The sequence below is a fragment of the Podarcis cretensis genome (genome assembly GCF_951804945.1).
Source record: "Podarcis cretensis genome assembly, chromosome: 2".
NCBI lineage: Eukaryota > Metazoa > Chordata > Lepidosauria > Squamata > Lacertidae > Podarcis > Podarcis cretensis.
Window position 1 is genome coordinate 48,435,340 of NC_137171.1, and position 13,017 is coordinate 48,448,356.

Here is a 13,017-nt window from a genome sequence, read left to right on the forward strand (position 1 = left end):
CCTTGCCTCAAAAATGACATTGTACAGCTAAAAATGGTTCAGAAAAGAGCAACTGGGCTGTTCTAGTGATTGGAGACTCTCCCCTATGAGAAAAAGTTACAGCATTTGGGGCTTTATAGTTTAGAGAAAATATGAATAAGAGAAGACATGATTGAAGGATATAGAATTGTTCATGGTATGGAAAAAGTGGATAGAGACTAGTTTTTTCCCTATCTTATAACACTAGAACTCATTTACATCCAGTGAAGCTGAATGTTGGAAGGTTCAGAACAGACGACAGAAAGTACTTCTTCACCCAGCACATAGTTAAACTATGGATTTTGCTCCACAAGGAGTAGTTATTGAACGGCTGTGCCACTATTTTACTTCATATTCTAAAACAGCTGAGTTATTCGTCTGTCCTGTATTTGTTAACTGTGCTTCATTTGTTTGCATTTCAGGCATTTCTTGTTCAAGACATCTTCTGGAACAACTCCTCTATTCAGCAGTTCTTCCCCTGGATACCCTTTGACCTCAGGAACAGTTTACACACCACCTCCCAGACTGCTACCAAGAAATACTTTTTCCAGAAATGCGTTCAAGCTGAAAAAGCCTTCTAAGTACTGTAGCTGGAAATGTGCTGCTTTATCAGCGATTGCTGCTGCGATCTTGCTCGCCATCCTGCTGGCCTATTTCATAGGTAAGTCCATATTTCAAAAAAATCTCACATGAAGTGTGCAACTGCTTCACTCCACCCTGCCGTACCCCTCATCCAAAATCCCTTTCTTCAGTTATTTGGGGGTAGGGGGAGAGAATACATTGCTTAAAGACACTGGAGGTTTTAGAATCTAATCTAATTTTAACTAGATAGGAGGGCTGTTGTTTTCTAAATTTGTTAGCATATATACCAAGCTTTTTTAATAGTTTGGGCTACGAAATACTTCACTGTAAAACCCTGAAGTATGCCCAGTTTGTATTGTTTTCAGATAACAACAAGTGTTGGATTCTTTATACGACCTAATTCTCTCAGTTTTATACATCCTGAGTTGAATGGGGCAGGCTGGTGGTGGTGGGAGGCAGAATAGCTAGTGAATTGGAATACTGTATAGCCACTATTTCTTTTTTACAGGTTTTGTTCTCTGCACAATAATTGGTACTTTGAAAGTCAACATACATAAAGCCCCTCTTTAACTTTTGTTCTTATTCCATCGTGTCATGCTCTATGGCACTGATTTAGCTGCTCCATACTCTTGCATTGTTAGATTGCGTATTGTCTTTGTTTCTGAATCAGCTTGTTCCGTGTACTATTGGCTGGTCCTGGTATTGATCTTTTATGTGTCCTCAGATGTTAAGTCTACTGTATCAAGACAATCTGGCAGTGAATGGGCTTTTCCACCTCCACCATAATTCTAATGACAGCCATAAGTTTGCTAAAAATCAAATAAACCTACATAATTTACAAACTTCATTCTTTGATTACATAAAAGCCACTGTCTCAGTTATTAAACATGCAACCATTAATTAGAGTGCATGCTGCAAGCTCCACATATCTATACATTTTGCTTTGGACAGAGGTCTTTTTGCTGGGAGTTTGAAGATTATGTATAGAAATACAAGCAAAAAAGCTTTAATTTTGCCCAAGATACATGTGTGGCAAATAAAAGGGAGAAAAATATGAATGAATAATGGCATTTGTTAGTGGAGAGTGAATTTCCTTTAAAAGGAACCAAACTAGTATTTGTGCAGTCTGCATCCCTCTTCTACGTTAGACTCTAATCCTAAATACACTTACTAGGTAATAAAATCCCATATAGTAGAACTTACTTCTGAGTAAGTATGTATAGGATTGCATTGCTCATCTTCTGTACCTGGCACAAAAGCTAATTCATTGTTTAACATTCGTGAACATTTATTAACATTGTCATTGGAGAGCGAGGATAAAAACAGTCAAAATAAGGTGTCAGCCTGGTAAGTGTCAAGATGGAAAACTTTTTGGAACCCATAGAAACAGCACTGGACTTTCTGAAGAGTGGTATAGAAGTATACAGTCATACCTCGGGTTACAAACGCTGCGGGTTGCGCGTTTTCAGGTTGCGAACCGCGCCGAACCCGGAAGTACCGGAATGGGTTATTTCTCGGTTTCAGTGCTCGCGCATGCGCAAAAACATAAAATGACGTCATGCACAGACAAGACGCTTCAGGCTGCGAAGACTGTGGGTTGCGAATGTGCCTCCCGCACGGATCACATTCGCAACCCGAGGTATGACTGTAATAGAAAAATATTTTGAATGCTACTGAGTGTTATTGTGGCTAACATTATTTGTGTTGTTCTGTTTTGAAAATTCTACTTCCAGTTGTGTATTTAAGATGTATGCTGTTTGTTACTTTGCAAAAGTAACAAAAGCTATTCCTTTAAAACTGTGGCCACACTCCCTCTAGAAGCTACTTAAAATGCTTCTGTGGCAGTGCTGGGTGTTTGGAAGCCCTGCCTTATACCATGTGCTGTACCAGTTAAGTAGTTTGTATGGCAGTGCTGAACATCCCACGCTGCAACTATACTGGCAGAGAAACTGTACACAGGATTGGAAGAACACACAGGTTAAGTGCTAAAAGTGCTTGCAAATGTTATCCCCAGCTGTGAAGAAGTGCCACCATAGGGAAGCATTTATCAGCCTCCATATGGTGGAGTAACATTTCAATTGGCTGCCAGTAAGACGAGTACAGGAGTTAAATTGCCGTTAAGCATTTCTTAAATTCTGCTTTTTATAGATACAGATAAATTCATTTATATACAATGTACAGTTTAACTTTTCAAATAAGTTGTCCACAACATGCTTCTAAGTCGTGACCTTAGCAAGATTTGATATTTAATTTACAGGCGTCATTATTATATTAGATGGAAATAGAATATTGTAGGTGAATATTTCAGGGCATCATACTACACTAGCTAGAGGTCAAACAAACAAACAAAAGCCACCCCTTAATTATTTCATTAAAAACCCATGTTTCTATTCTCATATTGGTAACATGTAAAGTCAGTTACTACAAAAGTACAAATATAATGTGCATGGCAAAGTATGTGGAATGTATTATGTTCCATATGATATTTATTACACATATGCATATTTATGCACCCCCAAAGAGGTTCAACAGAAATGTTTTGGTTTTTTCCTGGAGGCATTTAGGCTGGGAAATTTTGCTCTGTGCCATCTTTCACTTTTCCCTGAAACAGTAATGCTGGACAACAAAAGCAACAGCATAAAATTAAAAGCAAGACGAAAAAGTTTTATCTCAGGGGAAAAGAAGATGGAAACGTATTAAAGTTTTGAAGATTGAACTATTTTTAAAGAGATGGTTTTTATAGAGCAGTTTCAACAGCTTTCATGTATTAATTTTTGTCGTCTGTGCTCCCTCCTACTTTTGCACAAATGCAATTGACTAAGATGTGGCAGTTTTACATAATTAGAAAGAAAGCAAGTGTATCAGTTCAGCAGTAAGTTTTCTTTAAGGGGTTTCTCTGTGTGATCCTTCTAACATCATGTGACATATATATTGTACATTATGTTGTTGTGTTGGGTTTCTTTAAGCATCAGCACATTGTGTCAAAAACTTGTCACCACTTTGTCAGATATTTCTGAAAGCTCCAAACCAAAATATAACAAAATCCATTGTGAAGGCTATGAGATTGGGATTTAGTCCTTTTAAAACAGGTGTGCCTCTAAAACAGTGGATCAAGTGATAAACCCAGAAAAAAATACAGTCAGCATTGCTCTGAGTAGTTAATATGAAGCATATACCACAAACCCTATTGTTGGCCTATCTTTGCTCTTTGTAGCTGGATCAGAGATGAAAGCGTTTGTCAGTTAAATTCATTTTTGTTCTCTCCTTCCATGCCAAACTTTGAGAATTAGAAAGTCACCTTGTCATTTTTTTTCGCTGCAGTAATTCTTTCCCAATGTAAAATGCCATATTTTAAGTGTTCCTCTAAACTACTCTGACTTCTGTCAATCTGACTCTGAGCTTGGAAAAGCATCAGGCCATCAACATGTCAGTATGTTAAAAGCGTGGTAATTTTGGGTACTTAGGGTTTCCTTGGGAAACAATAGAAGTATTATTTTCTAGGGAAGCTAAAAGCCTGCAATGTATTTAAAGTTGTTCTACTTGAAAATTGATATGTTGAGACTCATACTGATGAATTTTAGAGTGCTGGGACTATTTTGCTGCCTTCCATCATGTGAAATAGACCTGGACTTGGGGAAATAAAGGGGAAATGACAGAAAAAGATGGTGAAGAAGAGACATTTATATAACAGCCCTAGTGTCTGCACAGAATAGGGAGAATACAATCCATTTAGTTCTCAGCTTTTGACTGAAAATGTAGATAAAATTATTATTTTAGACCTTAAATCATCAGTTCTCTCTTCTAAATTGATTAAATAAAAGATTGACCCATGATGGTCTACATTTTGGCACAAGAAGGCAAGTATAACAAGAAAACTTCCAATTCCTACAATCTGTTACGTTAACATAGTAGCTCATAAGATCAACCATAAGATTTTCAGAACTGGTGTCATAACTGTACCTTGGGATTTGACCACACACCCCATCTCCAGTTGGCACAGAAACTGCTGTCTTTGGCTACTTTCCTACAATCCAGCTTTGCAACATAGTCAACCATATTCAGTATTCTAACAGGAACTTAATTAGCACAATCTTAACACCTATTAAGTTTTCATAGTAATATATTTCCATGCCTAGTAGGGCTCAGCTGTTTCATAGTTGGCCAGTTAAATCACATCACCAAAAGTGATGGAAGATGTATCAGGATGTTGCCTAACACTTTGGGCTTCAACTAGGGATGGGGACCGTGACTAAGGTAGATGCAACAACAGTACCATCAAACAAATATATAGTAAAAATAATAATAAATGTGACACAAACCATGGTTGAGCGAAAAAATAAGTCCCAGGTCTGAAAAGTTTGAGGACTACTATCCTAGTAAACATTACATGCAGACTGGGCTGACATCAGTATGAGGCACAATTGTTTGCTGCCTCTCCTACTGATCAAGCCTACATGATATTTGGGTGTATTAAAAGGGTTTTCATGCTTTTACTTACATATATCCTATATTTAGTTATCTGCTCCTCTGTAAAGACACTTATATAGCTTCCTGTTATTTAAAAGTGTTTGCATGCATTTCTTTTAACTCTTTCCATCCCCTGAGTATTTTTTCCCCTGAAGCAGGGGTGTTAGGAAGTACCGTAATCAGCCATTTCTCTAGCCAGCACTGCTCTCCTATGCATTATAGTCCTTACTTCTGTCCATAATATTTTCACTGCCCAATAGTTACACAGTTGCTGCAGGATTGAGGCTAACATTAATGTGACATCAGCAGTAAGACAGAAATTATAGCATGTCTTAAAAATATTATGTCTACACATGTTAAGGATGTCATGGTACTGGTACACGATTTGTGCTAGATAATAGTCATACAGCATTGAGGGGAAAACTGCAGGTTTCATTATACATGCAAGAAACCCCAAAGCAAATGACATAGTTTTAGAGTAACAACTTTGATATATGTGTATTTATAAAAAAAAAACACAAAACCCTGTATCATTAATTAGATGTATTAAGTTATTAATTGGATATATACTAGTTGGATATGTTGATATATGAATGCTTTCAGATTTATAATTCATTACAATCCAGAGATGACTTGGAACATGTTTAACTAGAAATGTTTGAGAGGTTATACAAACACTAAAACAGTAAAGAATATCTCAGTCTGTGAAAAATGGATAACTACATCTATATGGTTGGAAAGAACTTACTTTTGGCTGGCTGCCACCTTTGGCATTGGCACTACAATGACTGCAGTTGGATTTAGTTGAAGGTCAAGGTGAATGAGCCAATTAAAGAGTAAATTAAGATTTTTTTGGCTCTGTCTTTCAGTTAGGATACAAAGAGAAAGTGCTAGCAAGACTGAAATGATGACCTTATTCATCACATTGTTTTTTACCTACCCCCCCTCTCTCTCACACACACACACCAATAACTAAGGTTTTTAGTTTTCTAGTTTCATATGTTTGCCACCTAACATTTTATGCTATTTTATCTTTTACATTTCTGCTCCCTGAAGTCAATAATTTTATATCAGAAACTTGAAGTGCTCAAATATTTTTTTTTTAATTGGCTTGCAATATCTTTAATATGCTATTTCTCTTCATTTTCACCACTACTAAGATACAGAAGTGTTCACACATCATGGTAAGCCATGGTTAATGCTTTGCTATGGATGAGCAGATTGCTCCTGCTTTGCTTCTCTCCTATAGTGAACGGGGTGGGGGGTGGGGGTGGGCAGACCAAATCACAATATTTTGCTTAGCTGTGTGAGAATTGAACCAGGAATTGTGCTTTGTTTATCTCTAAACAAGCCGTGATCTGGAGCCAAGTTTTGTCATTTGCTTCCACTCGCAGTCTCCTTCACTCAAAAAAACTGCAATTTCCACTTCATAATAATCTATGCTCTGCCGACATTTTTGATGCTAATTGTGACATTTATGTATTGATTGGAATTGTTTTAATGATTTGGTTTATTGAGTATTATGCTTTGTATTACTTTGTTCTGATGCAACCTGTCCTATGACTGTTTTGGTGAAGAACAGTATAGAAATATATTTTAAAAACAAATAAATCAGTCACATGTCTGAGGGAGAACATGTGCTTGGTTTCAACAAAGGCTTTTAAAAGACTTGTGACTTTTGTTGCTATGATTTGTAATCTGGAAATCAGCAGCTGATTTGTTTGAGTGGTTGCAGTGTTGTGTGACTTCTTCTTTGGCTATACTGTACAGAAATTGCAACTAAGATTTCCTCCTATAGGCCTACCTGGTCTTTTCTGTACTGGAAAACAGTACAGTAATTGCATAATTAAGACTGCAATGCTATGCATTCTCACTTGGAGATAAGCTCCACTGAAGTCAGAGGGACGCTTCCCTCCAAAAGAATAAGCCTAGAATTGGGCTGTGCAAGTGAAAAACATTAACATATGGGCATGAATGTTGCAAATCATTATGATGTGACCAAAGGGGCTTCGAATATTAAAGAAGTATTTTTAAAGCCCTTTGTGAAAGCACCTGCAAGTTTTAAGGAATGCCCTGAGCAACTAGTCCCCAGAGCCTATCCAGAATTTCATCCCAATGTCTTTGTACCACACATATTAATTTTAGCGTACAGGAAGCCTTTACTTCTAGCTATCGTCATTTTGCTGTTATGCCTTCTTCGGATCCATTAGAGTGAATTCCTCCCCGGTGGCCTCTTCTGCATTACTTTGGGACACGGCTGTAAATTTGTTGCAAACTTTATTCACAGGGGGTTATTGTCTTAGTAAGTACTTCATAATACCTATCATTCTGATTACACTTCTGATGCAATTGTGGCTTTTTTCTTGCTTAGATTACACTAGATGTCTTTTTACAGCCAAAGTTAATGAAAACTTTCACTACAGTCAGGGGAAGCCTCTGTTTTCCTTCTGTACTTTTTTTTTTTTTTTGCAAGTTGATTTAATAAAACAGTGGAAAATATATGTAGGTTGGGTTTCAGTCTTACTTCAGTGCACTAGGGAATTTATTCAGGATTTGAAGGAGCTCTTCCTTTGCAAACACTTCTTTAGCCAAGACTCCAAATCTTTACTTCACAAAAGGGCAGAACCAAATTGGTAGAACTGATAGAAAATGCAGCACTAGTGAATGAGCAAGATTCCATAAATTATTAGTTTAATCTTGTATTGAGACTTTTTTGTGGAAAGCAACAAATGCATTCAATTAATAATAATAATTTGTGGGTTTTTTAAATTAAGAATATACTTAAATTATGGTACAGTTGGTGTTCTGAAGTGACATGACACACTCTGGTTTCCAGGGAATACAATTCTCTATAGGTGGCATAAAAGTTTTACAATTGGTTTCAGGACTGTAAGCTTCTTTCTAGCTCCCTCCTGGGCCATTTTAGCGATCATCTCGTCAAAGGATGTTTTTGCCTGCATTGCCTGGCCCTTTGATAAGATTTGTCTGCATCATATCATAGCCTTGCATACTGATACTAGGCCATTACTCGGCAGGAAGAGTGAGCTTGAAGTCCACTCCTACCAGAAATATCAGTGTTAAATAACTTGTGTGACAATTCACTCTGAAAGGTCAGTGTTCAATAGCCCTCAAAATTTCTCATTTCTTTCCCAAGGGGGGTTGCACAGTGGGCTGCAGAATAGAGCATACTGCAGGACACTAGTGTTTGACTTGATGATTAATTTGCAATTGGCTGCAATGAATCCAGTGTTGTGTGTGATTTGACTGTGTAAGTATTGTTAATGTACTTGGTTTGTTGTGCATGGCCCCCCGTGTTTGAGTTCCACATTCCCAGACCCAGACTTCTGAAACACATGTTTTTAAAAGTTCTTGCTCTCTGAAAGAAGGGTTGTTGGGCTCTTAACCAACTCACAATTTGCTCCCTAAATGGGAAATGCAGTCCTTTCTCTGGTTTAGTGTGTTGATTTTTTTAATAGACTAAGGCTTTCTTTTTCATTATTACAGGTTATATTTTGGTACATTAAAACTGAGAGCTTAGGCAGATATGATGTAGAACATACACAACTGGATCGTCTGACACTTTAAAGTGGTTTTGTGGGCTCCAATTTTATTTCAAAAACAGCATTTAGAAAGTTAAAAAACAACCCAAAAACTTTCCACGTGTATTTCCCCAATCTACATCACTCACTCTTGTTATGACTGGAACAACAGAGTTAGTTACCCAGTGTCTTTCTCCCACCCCAAGTGGCTATAATAGCAGCTTCATAATCGGATAAAATGGATGTGTTTACGCTACTCCTGTCAAAATCAAAACTCACCCACAGCTGCTTTGAAGAGGTAAAAACATGTTACGAGATCCCACCACAGGACTGTGGCATTACATTAAAATAGGTCCACGTTAAAATTGATTGTGAACACCCGGTTTTGCATAATAAGGGAAATTCCAGGGAGATTGAAATCTCAAGTTGCTCATTCTCAGTTGGGAAAATATTTCCTTTTTCCTGACAAAAGACTTGCATTTCACTGCCACTAGCAGAAGAAGAATGAGGAAGAACACAATCCAGATCCCAGGTGCTGCCCAGAGGAGCTTAACAGAATAACAGGGCCACCACTCCATCCACAGCCTTACTGGCGCACAAGCTGGAGTGAAAGGTGGGGCAGGTAGATCACAGCAATTGAACACAAACTGGGCCTCATATTGTCAAGTGATGGCGGTGGAGCCAGCTGTATTGGATCCTGAGTTGTCTTAGCCCCTTCCACCCTTGGGAAGCTACATTTTTGAGTTTTCCATTGGCTGCGGGAAACCTGCCAGTAGCATTTTACCCCATTCTCATGTTTAGGAAGCAGAACAGGGATCTCTGTGGAGGCGGAGTGATGCTGATGGAGACTAGCAAGGCTGGGCGGAGGGACACCTCTGTCCAGTCTAACCTGGACTCCCTGTCCCCCACACCTGACACTAAGGGAGGGTTAACTCACACCTTTTATTTTGCAGTGTTAAGGTGTCTAGGAAATTTTTTTTGGATTGTCATTATTATCATTCTTTTCCATATTCCTCTGGACTTCTGTATACATGTGTTTGTGTCTATGTGTAACAAGGGATTTTAAGCCTTATCTCTCTCCACTTAATTCACTCTGCATCCATAGTACTTCTTTATGCTTCTGAATACATTTTTTCTTAGAACCTTCAAGACTGGGCTTGCATGATGTGTCTCAGGCACATTAGAATTAAAAAAGTCAAGGCATTGTGGAGCTATTCTGTCCGTATATTATAGCATTTAAAATTTACCTGAGAGGTTAGTGTATACTTATCTTCAAAGCATAAACAAAGTGCAAATGATAAATTTATCAACAACAATGAAAGTGTTTCCCATTTTAGCTGTGGGTTTAACTATATTTTTCTAAGCAGAATGTGTTCTATTTTAAGTTGCATTTTAAAAGTCAGAGCATGTATAGCATTAAACTTCTTCAGAATAAATCACATTCTTTAAGTTTTACAGTATTGTTTTGCTGCATATGGATTAAAGCAACAATTAAGATACCGTCTCAGTAATACAATAAATGCCCCCGAAACCTGAGGAAGGATACGCAAAAGAGCAGGAAAGTAAGTGAGAAAATGATGAGAAAGCAAACAAAGTGTAAAAAGTAGGTATGAAATAAAGAGTGTGAAAATAATAATTAGAAAGGGTAATAAAAATGCTGCAATGTAGCATTTTGTGGTGGAATGTGGGAATGGAACTGACAGGAGATATAGAATTCTATCAAATTTTAGGCACAATTTTCTATGATGAAGTGAATAAATATCTCTTCAGTAAATTCTGCCTTTGCCTAAACAATAATGCTAGTAAAAACAACACCTCTTCGCTCTAATTAACTTCACATCCTGATTATTCAGAATTAATTTCTATAAGGGTCCCCCCCCCATTCATTTTATTGCATTGTTGCTGAATCTAAGCTGATTTTGGTGACGTAAATATATTGGAAAGTGAAAATATTACTAAATGTAATTGAATCTACAGGGATAGGAATATTCATTTATAGTAGAGTGCTTGGAACTAAAGGGTCTGACATTTTGCTGCCTGAAGAAAAGGACAAGATCGCCCCTTACAATTCTACGTGCCAAAGCTAACTAGAATGGCAATTCAGTATTTATAAACTGGGTATAGGACAGAGATCCTTTACCACACCTAAAGGCAGGAGGCTCACTTAGGTGTTGGAAGGCAAGTTAAATGCAATACACCAGCTCCCCAACACCATACAACCAACCCCTCAGTATCTGTTGCTTGATGTGGCAGCCTCACTCTGCCTAACAATAGTTCTGGGCCTGACACTCCCACTTGACAACGGTAATATGAGGATTCATCTTCCAGACCCTCCCTCACACAGAGAGAGGGAGCATTAGCTTGCCCAGGCTCCTGCACCGCACCTTTAAGAGGGAGCTCCAGCAAACAAAGATTGCACGAGAAGCTGCACTCAATGAAATTCCACCTTCTACACAACTATGGACTCTGTAAGTGCCCTGTCTTTTTTTTCCTCTCTGGCTGCCATAGTTATTGTGACTTTGGTCCCTGTTCTCCGCTGAATCCAACAGCTTATTAAAGGCCTGTCCAAGACAGTGTGTTGTCTGAGGCAGTGGGTAAGATGATACCCCACTGTTCCATGTACAGAAGCAAAAAGTCTGGCAATTTTATTTCAAAACTAGAGCAGGATAATGTCATCTGCTATACCTTAAGGCAGCAGGCTAGTTTTGAGGGTACAGGACAGACTACATGACACACACAACTCTTTCCACAGAAGGGTGCAGTCAAGGAATTGCCATCACACACATACACACACACACACACACACACACACTGCAGCTTCTGCCAGCTGAGGCAGTCACCTAATTCTGCCTAATGGGGAACATGAGGCCTGGGTGGCAAATGTGGCCTACCATGCCTCTCTGTTTGGTCCTTGGGACTTTCTCAAGACTGCACAATTCACTTGCCCTGCTCTTCCTTCTTCTTGAGTGCTTTTATCTGGGTAGAATGTTTTCTTGTACTATGATAATTCATCTTTGCTAAGATCTCTGGTTTCCAGTAGGCCTTTTCTAAGAAACTTACAGGAAGTAGAAACTTCTTGACTTACTATTCCCCCCCCCCCCCAGCAGAATATGGTGAGATAGGTTTCCATTTGCCTGCTGGGTACACATACTCTATTTACTTGATATTTATTTGCTTTGCTCAAGTTGATTTGGATTAGAAGAGACTTTCTGAAAGGTCAATTGGCCCGTTGCTAATATAGGTACTGCACTTGAGGACTAATGTGTTCTGTTGTAGGAAGTAGTTAGGCGCTGGCGTGGATATAAGCTAAAACATTATGCTTTAAATATAACTTGAAGTGGAAACATATTGTTTATAACCTTGAAGGAAACTACAGCAAAGCGGGTTTTTGAAATGTTTGGTCTTTATGTTTACTACAAGAGGAGAAGAAAAAAGATGCTCCTCACAAATGTTATATGTCAAGTAAACTATTTGGTCTTGAGTATGTGCACTTCAAGATATTTCTATGGAAACTAAAAGCCTCCAGTATCTTTTATGAAATGCTACATTTCTTAATGTTCTAACTTTCTCTAAATCAGTTGTGCTCTTCTGATTCCCCTAATTTAAAGTTTATTATTTTTTGTTTATTCATTTTATTATTTTAGCTAACCTCACTCAAAAACATGCTACAATTTTTTTAAAAATAAGAACTTTTACATTCAATTTTGGAATAAATTGCAGGTCACACAGTCCAGCCAAAGTTAGTCACAATGAGTCCCACAGAAATCAATCAGACTTAACATAGGTAAAGGGACCCCTGACAGTTAAGTCCAGTTGCGAACGACTCTGGGGGTGTGGCACCCATCTCACTTTACAGGCTGAGGGAGCCAGTGTTTGTCCGCTCCGCAGACAGATTTTCTGGGTCATGTGACCAGCATGACTAAGCCGCTTCTGGTGCAACGGAGCACTGACATCAGAGCAGCGCACGGAAACGTCGTTTACCTTCCCGCCGGAGTGGTACCTACTTGCACTTTTTTTGGTGTGCTTTCGAACTGCTAGGTTGGCAGGAGCTGGGACCGAGCAATGGGAGCTCACCCCATTGTGGGGGTTCGAAACCACCGACCTTTTGATCGGCAAGCCCAAGGCTTAGTTGTTTAGACCACAGCGCCACCTGCGTCCCTTAGACTTAACATAGTTGTGGCTAAAGCCTATTCTATCACTTTCAACCTAATTCCCCCCGAATTGTTCACATACATATTTGTATAAATTTATAAAGTATAACTCTCTCCACTCTCACAACATACTTCTCTATTCCCTCCCCCACAAAGTTCTCCAAGAAAAAAAGAATAAGTTAATTGTGCTTTATTGTATTGATCGTTTGCTTTCTCATCGGGTGAACTAACAAGAAATGTTATTTTATTTCATAAATTAC

At 38.4% G+C, this 13,017-nt stretch overlaps 1 protein-coding gene across 19 annotated transcripts in view; it reads left to right on the forward strand.

The window, feature by feature from the left end:
* Positions 1-13,017, forward strand: part of TENM2 (teneurin transmembrane protein 2) — a 716,795-nt gene that overhangs the window by 526,734 nt on the left and 177,044 nt on the right. For all 19 annotated transcript variants that reach the window (XM_079964734.1, XM_079964747.1, XM_079964745.1 and 16 more), the window contains one exon: positions 441-679. In XM_079964734.1, coding sequence (XP_079820860.1) covers positions 441-679 — 239 coding nt within the window. The remainder of the gene's footprint in view (positions 1-440; positions 680-13,017) is intronic.